This window comes from Saccopteryx leptura, chromosome 11 (genome assembly GCF_036850995.1).
Source record: "Saccopteryx leptura isolate mSacLep1 chromosome 11, mSacLep1_pri_phased_curated, whole genome shotgun sequence".
NCBI lineage: Eukaryota > Metazoa > Chordata > Mammalia > Chiroptera > Emballonuridae > Saccopteryx > Saccopteryx leptura.
The window spans coordinates 6,791,662-6,812,771 of record NC_089513.1 but is presented as its reverse complement, the minus strand read 5'-3'; the positions used below and the strand labels follow the sequence as shown (position 1 = coordinate 6,812,771).

Genomic DNA, 21,110 nt, shown 5'->3' with positions numbered 1-21,110 from the left:
CGCAAATCCAATTATTCTCACTTTGTTGTAATTAATATTTTAAAAAATAAGGTTTGAAAAATACAAAATGTATCAAACCTCTGAGTCTCAGTTTCTTCACATATAAGGGCATTAGATTAGAATGCTATGTTTCTCAAGTCTGTCCCAGCTCTGAAATTATTTTTATACAAATAACTTACAAGCTAATCAAGGAGGAAACACGTTGTGGGAGACAGTCTCAGCTACCCTCTTTGCTTACACAGAGCATTCTCATGTTGCAGAAAAAAAAGAACTACATGTTTTCAATTAATTTATTTTAGAAAAAACAAAAGGTTTACAATGGGTACCCTAAGGAAGGCTATCAGGATCCAACTAGTAATCCAGACTTTCAAAAACCCTTTACACATTAGTCCAAAGCAGAAACTGTTTGCCCACTCTCGGACCCAGACACATTCAGAAAAAGAGATTTATAAAAATAAAATGGCAAACCTCACCCCACCAATTTACTGATAGTCTGAACATCTCACTCACACGGTTTATGTGAACAGTGTCTCTACATAAGAACAGCAAGAGATTTTCCCCCCATCCAACCTCCCGATCATAAATAACGAAGCATGATGAAAATATTTAATTTTGCAAAATCAAAACCAAGAAAAAAACAAAAACTCTGAAATAAAACACAAGAGACAGCAAACAAAAACTCAGTGAACGAAAAACAACACACCTGTTTATTCACACACACTCTCCCTGCAACTTCTTGGCGTCTGACTCTCAAGGTCACTCCTAAATCCCGGACCGGGAAGCCTGTGCGATAAACATGGAAATTCCCTATCTAATCCGCCTCCAAGAAGTTTCAGAAGCAGCAACATTAGAGAAATATGAAAGTACACAACAAAACAAATTAGAAAGGGCTGCAAGCTACCGTGGGATGCACAGCTTGATGACCACGCACTTTCTCTGGAATACCGTTGCATGTTGTCAGAGCACCAGATTCAGCAACAGCAAGCATCCAGGACTTTGAAGTTTGGAAATTAGAGTCAGAACTTTATTGCAACTACGAGAAAAAGCAAAAGAGTCCAACAGACTGAAGGGCAGTCCGTCTCCTAATATGTAACATTCGTCAATGAATTAGGATGACACCTGTTCTTCTATATAAGATTGCTTAAGAAACCTACCATGACTATGAAGTATTTTTTTTTCAAAAAATGAAAAAAGCATTCCCACTAAGCTCTGATATCCCAGTCAAGGGAGAAGCATGCCTCTGAGTAAAAATTTAAACTCATTTTGTGAAGTGTCTGACAGAACCCTGAAGTGGAGATATGCAAAAAGCAAAATATTAAAACATAAGGGAAGAAATCAAATTATTCACTACAAACCACCTACACACTTTGTTTTCCCAACAGACACATCTGGTAAACAAAGTAGAACAGGAGGCAACAGTCTCTAGAGTTGTGAAAAGGGGAACAGAGAGTAAGGCAGCAATTTCTGGACAAAAATCTCAGAAGACAAAGACTGCTGGACGTGTCTGTTGATACCAACAGAGCTTTCCTGTTTGGTTTTTCTTTAAATTTTTTCTAATCGAGGCCTTTATTCCGACGCTGAGAAATGACAGGAACAAGTGTGGAAACAGACTGCCGACACAGGACAGGGGGAGCAGGAGGAAAGGCGGCGGCACGCTCCCTGGCGCCTGCTGTCCCGGCAGCTGCCGGGCGACCTTCCTCCCCGGACCCGGGCTCGCAGGAGGCATCTGGGCTCGCCTCGGCCTGTCCCTGCTGCAAAACAAACGTGACCTGGAAACAGTGACATTTATTTTCCAAAACAATCTCTCATTCCTTGTTGGAGAGGAAATCTACTGGTCCAATTAACAGCACTGATCTCCAACTTTCACTACAGAACATTTCATTCTAGTATTTCCTGGAACTCCCTGTGACTACATATGTGAACCACTATTACAAATAATAATGGGATGCTAAGCGTTAGGAATAATTATTACACACTAATAAAATAACTGGGCACAATGAAACAATGACTAGTAACTCCTCAGTACTTGGGGTAGAGTTCCAGTTGAGCAGTGATCCACATGGCTTTGGAAACAAGCAGGGGCTGCCCCTGGGACCAAAGTCCTGAATGACTTCAGCATCAGGACCAGGAATTACATTTTTTAAAAGTGAATGAACATTTTTAAATGTTTAATACAATTCTTTGTGTTGGATAACTCAATGACTAATCGCCCAAATAAAAGCCAGCTAAAAAAAATCCTAAACTTCATTAAACATAGCAAACTGTTACTTTAAAAAAAAAACAAACCAAATTTCTGCGTTCCTTGGGCTAGATTTCCTACAGCATTTCCTTCTAGGGAGGAGAGACCACAGGCCACTGGCTGGAGAGCGGGCAGACCTGAGGACGGAGAGGGCATCTAGTCAACCTCTGAAATCGCTGCCCACGATTTTGCTGACAGGCTGATTGTGTCACTCATTACTCATTATGAACACAGACATGCCCATATTATATAACAGACGAATGCCAAGAAAATTGTATACGTGCACGTGTGTGTGCATACATATACACACCTATATGCACGCAAGTTACCATAAAATAAGATATATATTACTTTTTTAAAAAACAGCAGGAGCTTTTTATCAAAGGAAATTTTCACAAGAAATCTCAATATAGAAAACAGAGAAACAGGTTGGCTGTTCTGGCCAAAGCAGGAGAAGGGCCCAAGACGGCCCCTCCCTGAAACGACCCCCTCCCTGAAATGTTGGCTGAGACACCTGCCGTGTAGCCAGTTCATGGTGTGAAGTCCCCGCTCCAGCTCCGCCTGGTACAGTCACCAAGGTTGAACGTCAGAGCACCTACCCTCTGTCACTCTGCAGGCTAATAGGAAAATTTTATAATGCAACCAAGTATAAAGTTAAAAAGTAACACTTCTCCCTTAAAAAACAAAATAAAATTACTATGCTCTATATAAAACCAGAACTTTAAAATTTCATCCTGATTCAATCCATGGAAAGAGTGATTAGTTCTCCTTAAAGTGCCCACATTTTAAAGACTGACTTTTGTCCATGTGAGTGTTGCCCACCGTGGGGGAGACCGCAGCGGGACACGGGGCGCTGCTCTCCCCTTGAACACAGCTCTTCTGCCTGGCCCCGCCCTTCACCGCTCTGCCCAGAATCGGACGTTCAGGGAGAAACACGCACAGGGAGCTGGCCTGTGAGAACATCCGGAAGGTGGACACCGATGGAGCATCCTTTGTGTGAGACCAGCGTTTCCTTTCTGCATCAAACAGCCCCCATTTATGGAGGACTACTTTAATCCATGCAGTTGGTATTAGCAAAATACAAACAACCTTTCTCTTTCATAACGATCCTGATTAAATGTCTCAACTCAGTAAACAGACTCTCGAGCGATCTGAAGTCCTGGCACAGTCTCAGTCTGTCTTCTTCTCTAGGAGGTCCTTGGGCTCCGGCCCGGCAGGCCCGGGAGAGTGTCCACCCCTCGGCTGCTGCGCCTGGCCGTCTGCAGCCACTTCCGGGCTGTCCACCTCGCTTCTGGACACCTCGTACCTCTCCTCTATGTAGCCGCCGTCTGTGTCGGCCGTGTAGATGCCGTAGCACATGATGCTGATGACTCCCAGGGGCAGGCCGAAGAGGAAGCAGCCCATGATCGGAGAGCTCCTGAATATGGACTGTGGAGAGAGAATCACAGCTCAGTGCCGCCAACGCACTCGCATGCCAGCAGCATGAATGGACGGATGGACAGACGGACAACCACGACAGGTTGGTCCTCCTGCTGCCAGCTAATCCGTGCATGTCAGTCATGTCAATGTTTCTGCAGGGACCTCCACGTGAGACAAAAATTGTATGGTGTGTGCAGGTGTATGTACGCACAGGTGTGTGTAACCGGCTCCTGGCAGGAGAAAAGGGCACCCACACTCTGTACCCTTCTCTAGCGACATTTCCTTTGCTCACGTGGACCCTGAAGGCCTCTGCAGTGGCTCCCACAGGCCAGACAGGGTGTGGTGCGTCCAGCCCACCGAGAAAGCTGGCTGCTTACCGTGAGCAGGCATACACGCCTTCTCTTCACATCACCCTTTGGATATTTATTTCTTCTGTGGTTCCGAGGGAAGCCACATGAACTTAATCATTTCCTTCAGTTGACATACTGTCTCCTAGGCTCCCAGGAAAGTGAAAGCCACTCCCCTGGTTAGGTTTTTCAGCGGCAACACTGTGGGTGTGATTGTCGCTCTCAAGAGCCATGCCAAGAAACTTAGAGGGGAGCAAGGTCAATGTGGACTAAGGAAACAGAAGAAAGCTTCATCAAATCATGGTGTTTTGAGGCAGAAACATAAGGAAGGGTGAGGAAGTGACAGACCCGTGCGGGGTGAACGTGGGCACGGGGCACACGGCATCCGGACCGTGGCACACGATGGAGAGGCAGAGGGCTCTGCCTCCATCACTGCAGGGGGCTGGTGTGTCAGTGATGCCAATGGTGCAGTGGGCACAGTACAGCAGGGGCCAGGCGAGGGGACCCGAGGGGGCCGGGGGAGTCAGAGTGCGCAGGACACACGGGGCTGAGGGCCAGTCCGTGTCGGGCTGACAGGAAAGTAGGGGTCACTGGGAAACTGCAGGATGCACGGAGTGCTAGTAGCAGAACCAGCTTCTTAGCAAGAGGAGATGGTTGGCTACACTCCGATGACTGCCCCTGGCCAGAGTGAACGAGAACTCCCACGGGCAGCACGCGACAGGCAACAGAACAAGGTAAAGGCTCAAATTCAGGGAGGCCTCTGCTCTCAAGCTGACAGAAAGGCAGCCGGGAACAGTAAGACTTCTGAGAGCTCCAAGCAAGGAGGGTTCAGCTCCAAGGGCGGAACGGGCAGAGCAGGAGAGACTGAGGGACCCCTGCCATCATGCGGTGATGTTAACTGACCGAAACCAGTTCCTCAAAATCATAAATGAAGGAGGAGAGAAACAAGTACCACCTGACAAGCATGACTTCCTAATATAAGCAGACTTGTCCTAACCTAAAATAGGTATTTTTACCCAATCCTTTCCAATCCCCGAGTTTACCTGGGATTTACCATAAAGAGCCTATAACCCTATATATATACACTGTCAATTACCAATGAAATGAGACAAAGCGTCACAACTTACCACAACAGTGGACTTGGCATCAAATACCATTCTTTTCAATCTCTGCAGAATGCTATCACCTCCTTGGGCCTTAAATATAACAGGAAAAGACAAGTACATCATTAACTTAAAGTACTACTACTTCATGTTTCTGTTACATAATCTTGCAACTGCCGGTCAAGGGCTGAGGACACTACGCACAGCACCCGGGAGAGCCATGTAGTACCCGCCCTGCGTCCCTGGCCACCCACTTCCCGGGTGAGTGTGGTGCCGCCAGCCGCACCCACCCCGCCCAGCCCCCACTGCGGGGTACAGCGGACACTGGTCCACCCGGGGGCAGCGGGCCACCTCTGCTCTGCGCACGGCCAGTCCCGAGGATGACGCACAAACAGGACAGTGTTGAGAGGCAGAGTCAGGAAAACTCGGAACGGGAAATCACCAGATGGCTGACACCGGCCGTCGCTGAGGTTGGTCCCCGTCCTGATGTCCTCACCCCGTGAGAACACACCAGAGAGACCTCTCTGTGGTTACACAGCATAGGCGGGGACTCACTAACCTACATACACACGGGAGGGCTCTCGCGCACACAGGTGAGTGTCAGCAAGTGACATTTTCACAAATATTAAATTCTGACTATATGATTTCCAAATCAGAAATACGTGCTACTCTGTGAGCCGAGTTTCATGTAAGGTCTGTGTGATGCACAAACTGAAGTCTCAAGAAATAATCAGACTTCACGACTGCACAGAAGACTCCTATTTTCTTTCCTACTATAATTGGACGTGATTTCATGATTTTAATATGGGTGCAACCATCTGAGACACACAGCAGTAAGATTTAGAGAAAAAAAGAAAGCTAGAGCTATCTGTTCATTATACAGTATTTCCTATCTCTTAAGGAAATGTCTTGTTCACAGGTCTCCTAGGAACGTCAATCTGACTGCACTCCAGGGAGGTTCACCATCGGGACAGCCGGTGCACTGTGGGCAACAGCATCCCTACACCCCAACGCTCACCTTACTGCGACAACCACAACTGCCATCAGAGAACCTTAAAGGACACGTCCAACATTCAGCAGCCCACGGAAGAGGCTTCTCTGTGTCAGAGCACGTGACCAGCCACCACGTGAGGGAGGGGAGGCCTGCCCCTCCCCCGGGTGACGGCTGACTCTGTCTCTCAGAATCTGCAGACAGGAACTGCTCCCGCCATCCCCTCCCATTGTCCAAGATGGAAGGGTGCAACTTACTTCCACCGCGCCGTCCAAAACGCTGTTAATAAACTGGACCATGTCCTCCGTGTTCTGAATCTGTCTGTCTAGTAAAAAGTACTGTTGGTTTGAGGTATTCAGCACAACTACAGTTGGGACTTTCAATTCACTGAAAACAGAAAAACAAAAAAATCAAAATATACTAAACACACAAATAAAAATATTCTGATTTTTATATTATGTCTGAATAACTATAATCACAAAAAGAGGAAGCTAAAGTAATAGCTTTGCCTCCTTTTGACTATATCCAAAACATCTAAAATTATCCATCAATTTTAAAAAAATAGCTAAATCAAGGATATATAAAAAACATTTTAGTATGCAATACAAAACAGCTGAATTTTCAGTTAAACTTAAGGATAAAACACATTATGGACGAATGGTAAATTGCTGGGTAATACTGTTTCATGTCACAGATACACTTTAAATACTGCTGTCAAGCACACACAACACCCACGGTGACAAGGTGCTCAGGTGACTGGCCGGGCAGAGCGAAGTCTCTGAAGTCACGATGCTCCTGTGTACACTTCAGGCTTTCCCAGAATTTAGTGTTTTAAGCTTAATGTTTTTCATTTATAAATGAGTAAAAGATGTGAGGGTACGGAGCTGGTGGTGAAATTAAATGAGAAAATTCAAGTTATATTCAGCACAGTATCTTGTACAAAATAACACGTTTCAGTAACACTGCAAATTCTCTAAGTTCCCACGAACCTGCAGGGACAGCACACCACCAGGACCGCGCAGTGCCGCGGGGACAGCACACCACCAGGACCCCGCAGTGCCGCGGGGACAGCACACCACCAGGACCCCGCAGTGCCGCGGGGACAGCACACCACCAGGACCCCGCAGTGCCGCGGGGACAGCACACCACCAGGACCCCGCAGTGCCGCGGGGACAGCACACCACCAGGACCCCGCAGTGCCGCGGGGACAGCACACCACCAGGACCCCGCAGTGCCGCGGGGACAGCACACCACCAGGACCCCACAGTGCCGTGGGGACAGCACACCACCAGGACCCCGCAGTGCCGCGGGGACAGCACACCACCAGGACCCCACAGTGCCGTGGGGACAGCACACCACCAGGACCCCGCAGTGCCGCGGGGACAGCACACCACCAGGACCGCGCAGTGCCGCGGGGACAGCACACCACCAGGACCCCGCAGTGCCATGGGGACAGCACACCACCAGGACCGCGCAGTGCCATGGGGACAGCACACCACCAGGACCCCGCAGTGCCATGGGGACAGCACACCACCAGGACCCCGCAGTGCCATGGGGACAGCACACCACCAGGACCGCGCAGTGCCGCGGGGACAGCACACCACCAGGACCCCGCAGTGCCGTGGGGACACACCACCAGGACCGCGCAGTGCCGCGGGGACAGCACACCACCAGGACCCCACAGTGCCGTGGGGACAGCACACCACCAGGACCCCACAGTGCCGTGGGGACAGCACACCACCAGGACCCCACAGTGCCGTGGGGACAGCACACCACCAGGACCCCGCAGTGCCGTGGGGACAGCACACCACCAGGACCCCGCAGTGCCGTGGGGACAGCACACCACCAGGACCCCGCAGTGCCGTGGGGACAGCACACCACCAGGACCCCACAGTGCCGTGGGGACAGCACAACCAGGACCGCGCAGTGCCGCGGGGACAGCACACCACCAGGACCCCGCAGTGCCGCGGGGACACACCACCAGGACCGCGCAGTGCCGCGGGGACAGCACACCACCAGGACCCCGCAGTGCTGCGGGGACACACCACCAGGAACGCGCAGTGCCGTGGGGACAGCACACCACCAGGACCCCGCAGTGCTGCGGGGACACACCACCAGGACCCCGCAGTGCCAGCACACCACCAGGACCCCGCAGTGCCGCGGGGACAGCACACCACCAGGACCCCGCAGTGCCGCGGGGACACACCACCAGGACCACGCAGTGCCGCGGACACACCACCAGGACCACGCAGTGCCGCGGACACACCACCAGGACCGCGCAGTGCCGCGGGGTCAGCACACCACCAGGACCGCGCAGTGCCGCGGGGACAGCACACCACCAGGACCGCGCAGTGCCTCGGGGACAGCACACCACCAGGACCCCACAGTGCCGCGGGGTCAGCACACCACCAGGACCGCGCAGTGCCGCGGACACACCACCAGGACCGCGCAGTGCCGCGGGGACAGCACACCACCAGGACCGCGCAGTGCCTCGGGGACAGCACACCACCAGGACCCCGCAGTGCCGCGGGGACACACCACCAGGACCGCGCAGTGCCGTGGGGACAGCACACCACCAGGACCGCGCAGTGCCGCGGGGACAGCACACCACCAGGACCCCGCAGTGCCGCGGGGACACACCACCAGGACCGCGCAGTGCCGCGGGGACAGCACACCACCAGGACCCCGCAGTGCTGCGGGGACACACCACCAGGAACGCGCAGTGCCGTGGGGACAGCACACCACCAGGACCCCGCAGTGCCAGCACACCACCAGGACCCCGCAGTGCCGCGGGGACAGCACACCACCAGGACCCCGCAGTGCCGCGGGGACACACCACCAGGACCCCGCAGTGCCGCGGGGACACACCACCAGGACCCCGCAGTGCCGCGGGGACACACCACCAGGACCCCGCAGTGCCGCGGGGACAGCACACCACCAGGACCCCGCAGTGCTGCGGGGACACACCACCAGGAACGCGCAGTGCCGTGGGGACAGCACACCACCAGGACCCCGCAGTGCCAGCACACCACCAGGACCCCGCAGTGCCGCGGGGACAGCACACCACCAGGACCCCGCAGTGCCGCGGGGACACACCACCAGGACCCCGCAGTGCCGCGGGGACACACCACCAGGACCCCGCAGTGTCAGCACACCACCAGGACCCCGCAGTGCCGCGGGGACAGCACACCACCAGGACCCCGCAGTGCCGCGGGGACACACCACCAGGACCCCGCAGTGCCAGCACACCACCAGGACCCCGCAGTGCCGCGGGGACAGCACACCACCAGGACCCCGCAGTGCTGCGGGGACACACCACCAGGACCACGCAGTGCCGCGGGGACACACCACCAGGACCCCGCAGTGCCGCGGGGACACACCACCAGGACCCCGCAGTGCTCACCACCAGGACCCCACAGTGCCGTTTGGGACAGCACACCACCAGGACCCCGCAGTGCCGTGGGGACAGCACACCACCAGGACCCCGCAGTGCCGCGGGGACAGCACACCACCAGGACCCCGCAGTGCCGTGGGGACAGCACACCACCAGGACCCCGCAGTGCCGCGGGGACAGCACACCACCAGGACCCCGCAGTGCCGTGGGGACAGCACACCACCAGGACCCCGCAGTGCCATGGGGACAGCACACCACCAGGACCCCGCAGTGCCGTGGGGACAGCACACCACCAGAGGAACAGCACACCACCAGAGGAACAGCACACCACCAGGACCCCGCAGTGCCGTGGGGACACACCACCAGGACCCCGCAGTGCCGCGGGGACACACCACCAGGATCCCACAGCACTGTTCCCTGAGCCTTAGTGGTCACCAGACATCAGTTGAGCTTGCAGACAGGAAACTACCACCACCAATGTGTCATTTCATTAAAATAACTTTTTTTCTTTCAAAGACAGGTTTTGTATAATCACAAAAGGAAGGTACTCGACTCCGTGTGTCACCCATACATCAGTCTATGGTTATCTGTGTGTCTACGAAAGTACACGCAAGAGGAGAACACTCACTCATGTCACTTAAGAAACCAGGTCCAGCAGACTGCTCTGATGCTCGTAAGTCTCCGTCCCTCCCTACACCACACCCTTTCCCAGTGGGGCAAAACACGCTCATCCAACCCCTGATGTTGGGCACGGCCTGCAGTCTGGCCAACAAGAAGCAGACAGAAGTGATGGAGCAGAGGCCCGAGATCGCCTGCCAGGCTGGGCTTCCCTTCCCGTGCTCTGCGGTGCCCTGAGAACACCCCCCAAAACCAGCCCTCCAGTCAAACGCTGGAGCCACAGGGAGCAGACCGGCGGGGGGGTGGGGGGGGGCACATGGTGCTGTGCCCACCAGTCACCAAGCCCATCCAGGGAGAGACGACAGGACACCTACTGTCAGGCCCTGGAGACCAAGGTGCCTGGGTACCCAGCATCCTCATTAGGCAACGGCTAACTGTAATTCCCTTCCATTTGAATACTAATGGAAGAAAACATCTCATTCCACTTCTCTTCATTATACTCAAAAAAACCCAAAACAAAATAATTTAATAGACCAATGATCTGACGGTGCTCTATTGAGAAAAAAAAAATACAGTCAATGTTGCAGTGTAATATTCTTACATTTTATGACGTATTTGCCATAAGTTAAAGAATATTTTAGGCATCAATACCTATTAAATTCCAGTAATTCTGTCACTATTATTGTCACAGCAGTAACAGTTTCGGGAGGAGATCCAAATTTGAGAACTGACCTCTAACTTACTTGTTGGCATCCTCTGGTATATTATTTACCTTTAAGTTTCTTCTAAGAAATCTGAATTTCCTCACCCACATAAAATGGAGTAAATAGTACTTACACCTTACTGAGTTCCTATAAAAGTTAGAAAATATACACTGACCACTCAGTCCAGTGCTGGTCACAGAAATGTACAGTGCAGACTTCCAATTATTATTATACAGACTCCACTGTATGCCTTCTCTCCTCTCAAAAAACAAACAAAAAAAACAACCACCAAGAAAAGCACAATATGAATAAAAAGCCCAACCACCCCAAACTATGAGGGGATGGAGACAGAGACTACTGTTCTCTGATCAAAACTGTAGCTCAAAAACTCTACTTCATACCTCACATTAGAAATAGCACTCCTGAAGAAATGTCGACCCACCCTGACATATTCTGAAGGTTATCCTGGATCACACACTTGTCCACTGGACCCAAACTACTCTCGCCTCTTGCAAATGCTGATAAACTGAACCAATATCCTAGCCTGCCTCGAAGGCTATTATAAGAGATGGTTGTATGAAAGTCCCTAGTACACATGTAGTAAATATCCTAGTCAAAACACATTTCCATTACAGAGCACCACCCTTTATGGTAAAGATTACATAGCATAGCAATTTCTCTTAGGTTTCCACAAGGTCAATCATACTCCTATAAGCGGGTTATTTTCCAGGAAATAAAAATGTGTCATGTTTTTCTACTTAGTGTTGAGTATTAAAAATTCAGAGGCCAATTCTTCAAGCATCTTTGCTAACTGTACAGACCCTTTTTTATTTTCCTTGTCTTGATCTCTCCATTCTGGTACTCTGTATCTCTGGTCAACCCTCCCCACTGAAGGAAAGGAGAGAAAAAAAGTTGAACATACATGAAAAAAAGTAACACTAACTACTTCATAACTTTAGGCTTTTAACTAAAAATTATGCATTTCCCTTTGAGTTTGCAGATCTGGTTTTTCCGTTCCCACGGTGTTACGTGGTGAACAGAGGGTTCTAATTCACCCTAGTGCACCGCACCACAGGCACGGTCTCAATTCTCACCTTCTCCCTCTCTGGCCCCCCACACAGGCGTCCCCAGAGGCTGTCCCCTCCCCTCCGTGAGCACCTGGGGTGGGGGAGCGGGCGTGTCCATGCCTGCGTGGTCCCTACACTTCCAGGCTTTGGCCACACAGACCGTTCCCGCGAGGCCCGCTGTCTGGCCCCGCGCACTAGAAGCACCGGCAGACGGGGATCCAATTTACTCACTTCTGACGCCAACAGAGCCAGGCCCAGCACGTGACATAAAATACCAAATGTCCACTGAAATAAGTAGGTTTTGTTTGAAATTTATTAAGTCAGTATAGGTATTACAAATGATTCCTAATATCAACTTTATTAAATGACAAATCAGATATTTACATCATAAATATAATGGATAAAATTACTTTAAAATTGCATATTTTCCCTATAAAGGTAGCCTGTTTTGTTAAATTCTTCTAGGCGAGTAATTAATTCTGATTGTAAAAGATTTTCTACTTAAGTTAAATTTGTTCATTAAGACTGAACTTAAGGTAAGGTGTCTAATAAACAGAAACTACAAAATTTATCAGTTTTTGAATAATGTCTTCTCAAAATAATGTAAGTTATTAACACCAACTGACATACGCATTTTTTTGTACAGAACAATTCGAAAGTTTTAATGTAAATTTTAAAACTGAAGTAAAATATTCCATGGGAGAATGTCGGCATCAGCACACACCAAACATCTGCTCTCTCAGCTCCTAGTCCTTCCATCTGTCTCTCAGAAACAGAAACACAAAAACTGACACAACTGATAGGAAAATCATTCAGTACTTACTCCATCAGCAAGGTGTTTATGTAGTCATTCCCATCCATATGTCCAAACTGAAAGTCCCTGACCAGCAACAGATGAGCAAACAGAAGAGAAAGAAACATTGAAAAAAACATTACTGACCTTGGTAAGCATGTAAACACTGTACACATTTAACCTGCAACAAATGTAGAAAAGAGTGGATTCTGCAGGCTGTTGAGGTAGAAATACAAATTAGAAAAATTCACAAATTCTAAGATATTTCTACTTTTATAGAAGCATCAACTCCCACATGCGCCTTGACCAGGCAAGCCCAGGGTTTCAAACCAGTGACCTCAGCATCCCAGGTCAACGTTTTATCCACTGTGCCACCACAGGTCAGGCTGTTTACATATATTTAAACGCAGGACAATATAATTTTTCTTAAGAAAATCACACACTCTAAACAGGAGTATTCAGAAAAGGCCCATGCTGTGGGACAAGAAAACTATGAGTATATACATATATCTAACTGATAGGTCATTAGAAGAGTCTATAAGGGAATGGTATTAAACAATTGATATTGATTGTTTCATGTCAGCAACAAACCATGATTTAACACAGCAAAAACATCACTGGTTTTTATATTCCGTTATTCTTTGAATTCCTGTTACAGTATCACTTGTCTGGCTTGTGACTACTCAAGCTTTATCTCAAATGGATAAGCATATGTGCCTATTTCCTTACTGAAAAACTTATACCAAATCCTATCAAGAATCAGATATAATACAAATTTATAGATGGGACATATCAACAAACCTCAGGTCCAGACAATCTATACAGAAATGCAGTATGCTGTAATGCACCTGGCTCCTTGAGTCATCTTGCAAAGTATGAAAAACTACCACTTCTGGTTTGCTGTGTTACCAAACATAGTTTTTTAACGAGGAACCTTATTTGTAAAAATAAAGGAACTATCCACACTGCAAGCACCTACCTGTGGAACTGATCTCTGTAATCTCGTGCAACTTCCTGAATAATTGACTTCAATCTGTAGAACAAACACACAAACATTTCATTATTTCACGTGAAAAATACAACACCAAAGGAAAAGATAATATGTTAAGTTCCTCTGAAGCCACGTAGTCTGAATTAGGTGATATATGAAGCTTAAAACTATTTCAAAAAGAAAAATTGAAGGCACTGTACCTGGTATGTTCGACTGATGTGTTCTTCTCGTCAATGACTGCAATGGCCACAAGCTTTCCTGAAAGTAAGAACAACACGTCTAAATTCAATAGCCTGTATCACACAAACTTCTCAGTTTTTACCGAGGCCGAAAATCGGGAATTAGTAAACACTGCTTCCCGAGTTTGACTCCGTTTATCCCAGACGTCACATTCGGTACAGTGACTCAAGTGAGTCGACTCCAAGAGTTGAGTTCCCTCCCAACTTCCACCCTCAGAATGTAAACAACAGTGAATACTGAACAGTTCATCCACACCAACTGTATTTTTTCACACAACCCACAGAATGAATGAAATAAGGAGTTTGCCACGAGTGAAAACCACAAGAAATAAGCTGACAAAAGAAAGTTACTGAGAACCATGGAGCTCTAAAAGAGGAGTATATAATGGAATGGCTGTTACACTGCTGGTCCCTTCCTCCCCACAAGGCACTACCTGCCAGGAACAATACACAGAATAACACCGCCACCATGCGAATGTAACCCTGCAGGCACACAACCGCACTCCCCGCTGTACTCTGGGGAGGCGGCGTGACCCGCAGGGACTACTGAACTCTTGGCCTCCGAGAGCAGAGGACGAGCACGGTCACCTACTGGCTATGTGGCTCAACCTCAGTGAACTTCACTCCACTTCAGAAACTAGTATCTATTTCAAAGTTATCAGGAGAGATGAAGGGAACTACATGCACAGAAATGCCAGGACCGTTCCCGGCTCAGAGCAGGTATAGAAATGCAGGGCTAACCCGATCCTCTCACTCCCACCCAGCCGCACATCGTAAGGCCCCTTCCACACTGCTCAAACGGGTCCTTAAGCTCCGCACAATGCTGACCCACCCACAAAGTGTGTTCTTTGATAATATTAATCTCCATTCTCATATATCAGAACTGCCATTTGAGTCTAAGGAAATAAAATGATTAAACAGAGCTAAAATCCATCTCCTAGAGAGTCCGATGTAAGTGACTGATCGGGGAGAATTCTGTAAAGTGACGGAGAGCAGTCTGTGTGTCCGTACCCGTGTCTCCGAGTTCATACAAGAGGAAGCCGTCCACAGCCAGGTAATTCTGAAACCTCTCCCTGTTGATCCAAGACGACAGGTCACCATCTTCATACTCTTAAGACAAAAGAAAGTTAATCACTACAATGTAAATGTCTTTAAAACGTTTATGGTGCGGTCTAGTGCCCAGAGTAAGTCCGCACTGGGGATGCGCTGCAGGGCCCCGAGGTGCCCCGAGCGCCACCTGGAAACCGTGGCAGTGGGCACTGCAGAGCGCCACGGGGCCGCTGCTGACTGTGCGAAGTGCTCTAACAGCGCGTGGCCACCTAAACCAGGACGTCCACATTTGTAAGAGATGCGTAGTGAAGCAGTCAGTAATAAAATGCTGCCAAGGTCTGCTTTCAAATACTTCAACAAAGAACTTAATTGAAGCAAATGTGGCAACAGCTTGTCACTGTCTACCCCGGTGACGGCTGCGTATGCAGGGATTCACCACGCTAGCATTCCTTTACTATAACGTACGCTTGAGACAATTGAGTTATTCTAAAAGCCAAGCATTTGCTTCAAGGAAGAAATGCTGAACCGTGGCCACTCCTGTCGGGGGGCAGGATACAGAAGGAAGAACACACGGCATCGCCACCACAGATGTTTCACTTCACTTTTCTGTGTGTCTGAAATATATGTTCTTAAAATGTTAATTTTAAATATTTTAAAGTAATATGTAGGAACTGTACAGGGTTCATGTCTCAAAATGACAAATGACCTGAACAAAAACAAGCAAAGACTCAGAAGGTAGGAACACTGAGTGGAAAAACAAAAGCTGACAGGTAAGAAAAGTGCATCAGTCATTCAGCTAACAGTGGGAGCTGTCAGCAGTCACATGTCCTAATCTTCTGTCCACACCTATGTCCTGTAACAGACACAGCATCGTTAACTTTCATCTGAGCTAAAGCTTGGAACTTACCGTCATAAACAAAGTAAGTTTCATCTTTGAAAACAAGCACCGCAGGCATCTCTTTCAGGGTCACATACTGCAAAAATGAGATGTGTAAATAATCTTAGTGTTAAAAAATTTCCAATTGGCAACTATAATTTAAAAATTACTACAGGGTTTCAGAAAAAAAAAATAACCTAACAATGACAAAATTGTTAGAGTTAAAAAGAGCACAGTGAACCCGAAGTTCATCCAAAGACGGGATGTGGTCTCACCCGTCCCGACCCAGGGCCCCGCTCACTCTGGTGGAAACGAAGGAATCGTCTCAGAGCTGATGTCAGACTGTCAGACTGAAAAGGACGGGAAGGAAAGGACACAGCACTGTGAAGTGGCCGGACGGCAGGGCCCGAGGCGGCAGTCAGCAGGGCAGGCTGCAGTCCCCCCACCCCCGCAGGGCTGGGCGAGGAGCCATCGCTGCCTGGGCAGTCAGGACATCCTCTGAACACCAAGGACTCTGAGCTCCGCCCGACCAGGGAGGCCACAGCTGGGTCAGCTAACATACGTGAGAACAGGCTGACACTGTCAAGTGATTTATAAATGGGAACTTATAAGGTTAATTAACAATAAAGGATTCATTCAGAAAGTAGCTATTTCTTATACTTATGGTGTAATTATTTCAAAATAGTAAAATGAGAGTAGGGAAACCAGTATCAGAGCAGAGGAGAGATAATCTGGGTAAGCCACAGTTACTGCACGAGTGTGGGATACTGAAGGAAACAACAAGCAAACCAGTCAGTACATTAACAATACATTTAACAGCAGCTGTCCTGGTAAAATGAGAAGTGGGGGGAGGGGAGGCACACCTCAGGCCACACAGAAGGGGCTGGCCGCATGCTATAAAACAATGGGACACCCCAGGAAAACAGGTACTTTAAGGACAGGAAAAGCTCTCAGGTGACATCACCATCCAGTGCACCTCCCCCCACCCTTTGGTGCCTCCACAAGCACTTTTCTACACTCAGCATCTCTCTTGAGGCCACCTGAGGGGTCACACCAAGCACGAGACACTGAGACCTGCAGCGTCCATCTCTTCCAAACGCCCTGAACCCTCCTTTCCTGTGCTCCTTTAAACTCACCATCGTCCACTAGTGATCTGTCTACGTGACAATTCATCTTTATTCTGAAGTCAGAATCGGTCTAATTCATCTTTCCACCTGCTCATTACATGTGTCTTCATAAACAATAGTTGAGCTAAGGGAGCTCTGCATGGCCACACATTAAAATCCAAAATATGGCAAGAACATAAAATCATGGGCTTGGTCCTAATTTGAGAATTCTTTATGGAAATAAAAATCTTCATGTTATTCTGAAAATAACAATCACTCCCCCTAGCAGATTCTAGCAGCCACATACCCAGAAATAAAAAGATGACAAACACTGATACTAGCAGGAATAATTAAAGAAAGCTTAAGAAACCAGTGGAGAAGGCTAGTTACATAAATAATGCAAACCAGATATCACCGCTCACTACTGATATTATTTTAGAGGGAAAAAAGCACTAATGTAATAATGATTCTAAATGCTATCACTCTAGTGACAACTGTTTATTAACAACAAGCAATCTGGTGCAATTAGAAAAGGGTGAACAGGTTTAGTTTCCAGATATATCACAGTTACTAAATCTTAGAGAGTTAAGTAATGACTTCAGAAATAAAATGAAATTATCACTATACCTCAGGAACGACGTCTTCTGAGGCAGAAAAGAAGTATGTATACACAATTAATTCTGAGGCGGCATCTAGGTATTTCTCCTGGGAAAACACGAACAAAGGTGACTCGACAATATTAAGATCAACATTAATTCCTCATTAAACAATCAGAGCAAGCTGTATCACTCACTAAGCAGTACCACCGTATAATGCTACCATACATCCTTTTATATGAATAGACCGTAGGAGAATGAAATAACTGTTTGTAGGTCAAACCACTTTAACTAAGAGCTGTCATACTCCCCCAAATAAAGTTGATTAAATATAACAGAAGCTTGATTCATAGTTACTGACTTAATTTGATGACTACAGGAAGAGATGTGTGAGCATACAGACATATGTATATATGTATATAAAATAGGACAAGGACCTTTTTGACTTTAAAAAATTTACACTCAAAATACATTCTGTCATCTCAAAGGTTCAAAATGCTAAAAGATTTAACCAGGTCAGTAATGGAAGAAACGCTAAGGCGGGCCACATCTGCCTCCTTTTTCATCCACTTTGGTTTCATGAAGGCAAACAGTATAGAAGATATATATGAAAGCATTTTCATTATAAAAATATTTAAATTAAACTAAAGTATTTCCAATAAGAGTGAAGTAATTTTGATTCTTTGGCGAAGTTGTGACTATATAGAACATTAAATTACAATATATGTGTTTTTGGATTTAAAAAGTCATTTGATACCTTCAAAGGTGACTCCCCGCCTATATAAACGAAAAATACACGATGTCTCTTCTGTACATGTGCAAACATTTGCTGACTTGGAAGTGGCCGAATTAACGCTCTGTTTGAAAACACCACAAACGAAAAACAAAATTTGCATCTGAACTAAAGATAGAACAAATCAATCCTATCCCCAGAGTTTATGAAACTGTAGTAAGAATATCTACGTCTTATGCTATCCATTTAAATGCTGTAAAGTTTTAAATATCCTATACCTGTAGAGGTTAAAATCTAAAATGTTTCCTAGATATGCTATTTATCCCAGGAAAAATAAAATGGAATGAGGTAGTCACAATAGTACATGAGAAACTCATAAAGAGAAAACAAAACTGTTCAGAGACTTTATTATTTCAAAGCCAACAGGACTGAGAAGTAAATTACATCAAAGGTTATTGCAAAACCTACTTTTTACAAAATATTATTAAAAAACTAATAGAGCCTGACTAAGTGGTCCAGTGGATAAAGCATCGGACTGGGATGCCTAGGTTCGAGACCCTGAGGTCGCTAGCTTGAGCGCGGGCTCATCTGGTTTGAGCAAAGCTCACCAGCTTACCTAAGGTCGCTGGCTCAAGCAAGGGGTCACTCACTCGGCTGTGCCCCCTCAACCCGTCAAGGCACATATGAGAAAGCAATCAATGAACACTAAGGAACCGCAACGAAGAACTGATGTTTCTCATCTCTCTCCCTTCCTGTCTGTCTGTCCCTATCTGACTCTGTCTCTCCCACAAGAAAAAAAGAAATACTAAAAGAAGCGGCAGTCTTCTTTTAAAGGTGGCTATAGTATCAGACTTTTGACTCCACCAAACAAGCAACAAGAAGAGAACACATTCTGCAAAAGGAAACACACTTTCAAACTGAAGAACCTTTAGCTGCACTGACTGCATCACTCCACTCCAGCCCGTATTTCTGCTTCGGTAATTAGCTGGTCAGTGATGCACCCCCAGAACTGACTCATGAAATTTCATGTGCAACAAAGTCACCCCTGGGTACATCAGGAGAAGCCGTGCTTCGGTGTAAACTAAAGCTCATTAAAAATGGCCATTACAAAAATAAAAAAAATAAAAAATGGCCATTACATAAAGACTGAACTACATCACTGCAGGTAAGTACAACCGACTAGCAACCCCCTCAGGCAATATCAAGTTATCTCAACATGTATTTATTCACAAAGCACACAGACACCATGAAATATGCAATCAATGTGAAAATTATATTAAGCTTTGCCAACTTTAATATATAAGGATCATTTCATTCCTAATTTTGTGCCTTTCTTCAAATAATTTAAGCCAGATAGTATCATGCCATCCAACAAATCTATCCCAATATTTCAATTTACCTTAAGGCTATTTAAAGCTATCAATAATATATCCTGTCCCTTAAAAAAGCGCCTCTCCATTCAAAGTCAATACAGGTTAAACTATCTTGATGAATGTTTTCTTCAAAAAGTGACACATAATCACTTTAATAACTATAAACACCAACTTTCTTTGTATTCCAGCAAGATGTAAATTAAAAAACCAAATTAGTTAATTCAAATCAACAGGAAATGCTTACGGAAGAATGTGTTTCCTCATCAGTAAAACCTCAGAGATCTGTAACTCAGGTCTCTGGGTTCTGTTACGTTACATTCCACACAAAATGTGTAGGAACACAGGTGGCATAAAGCAACAGGGAGAGGTTGGGCAAGCATTCCAGCTGTAGCTACAAGCACGCTTTATTATCACAGACTAGGGATTAAAAAGCCCAAATCTATTCAGAACAGTATTATTGTGGGCTTTCTCTTAAAACTCTAATATTAGGTAATAATTTTAAAAAAACTGATGTAAACCAGGTAAGACTGTAATAAAATAAATATTAAGATTCACAAAGTTGTTAGAAGCAATCAAAATTTAAAAATGTATTAAAAGTTGGGGGAAAAATTCTGTGCAGTAAATAAATTTAAATATGAGATGAACAGGTATATAATACAAATCATGAACCCCCTTTAAAAAAAACTCTTTGCCTATGCTACATAACTCTATCTTTGCTCATAAATAAAGATTTTATTCAAGTTAAGTTCTTCAGTCATGATGTATAAAAGGTACAGCTAGTTTTCATACATTAATGTTATATAATAAAGGATTTTCCTAGTAAAAACTTACCCAGATACTCTGTGGGCAAACTCAATAATATCATCTTTAGTTCGTGGTCCTCTATAATTATATGCCATGTCCCCCTTTAATCTTAAAAAGAAAGAACAGAACAAAAACGCTTGGATTATTTCAACTGTTTTAGTATTTAATGTAACTCATTCTACTGTTAGATAAAATTACAGTATATAAAGTAGTAAACGGAGAGATTTGGGAGAAATAGCATAATCACATAAAATACATATAGTAGACAACTGGCGTCGGGGGACCAACAACTCAAAATATAAAGAAAAAGGCTGTATTTTATTAAAACGACATGAAAATCATTTACTCTGTATTTGATAGTTGCATTGTGTCTATGCCTTCTAAATAATGATTAATATACACATTCACAGCCAAGAACTCAAAGCATTATAATTCTCATTATCTTCTCTTTTAAAAGGCAAGTATAAAAAGCCAGGAAATGAAAATATTGGTAGTGACAAGACAAATTTTAAGCACTACAGCATCACAGTAACCAGACAGATGTCCCAAGATTCGAGAGTAGAACAATGCATCAAAACATCTCTTCTAGAATGTGATGATTTCCTAAAGTCTGTCAATGAATCCTGTGTCTAAGTGAGATTTTTTAAAATGCTGTAAAAGCACAAC

The 21,110-nt window shown here is 46.4% G+C and overlaps 1 protein-coding gene across 3 annotated transcripts in view; it reads right to left on the bottom strand.

Moving 5' to 3' along the window:
* Window positions 1-276: 276 nt before the first annotated feature.
* The window catches only part of TMX3 (thioredoxin related transmembrane protein 3), a 32,502-nt gene continuing 11,668 nt past the window's right edge, over window positions 277-21,110 (bottom strand). For all 3 annotated transcript variants that reach the window (XM_066352343.1, XM_066352341.1, XM_066352342.1), the window contains 11 exons: window positions 20,472-20,552; window positions 18,292-18,391; window positions 17,566-17,643; window positions 15,863-15,929; window positions 14,917-15,015; window positions 13,867-13,924; window positions 13,655-13,708; window positions 12,706-12,762; window positions 6,357-6,486; window positions 5,133-5,201; window positions 277-3,667 (listed from right to left, as the gene is read on the bottom strand). In XM_066352343.1, the coding sequence (XP_066208440.1) occupies window positions 3,410-3,667; window positions 5,133-5,201; window positions 6,357-6,486; window positions 12,706-12,762; window positions 13,655-13,708; window positions 13,867-13,924; window positions 14,917-15,015; window positions 15,863-15,929; window positions 17,566-17,643; window positions 18,292-18,391; window positions 20,472-20,552 (1,051 nt within the window). In that variant the 3' untranslated portion in view covers window positions 277-3,409. The remainder of the gene's footprint in view (window positions 3,668-5,132; window positions 5,202-6,356; window positions 6,487-12,705; window positions 12,763-13,654; window positions 13,709-13,866; window positions 13,925-14,916; window positions 15,016-15,862; window positions 15,930-17,565; window positions 17,644-18,291; window positions 18,392-20,471; window positions 20,553-21,110) is intronic.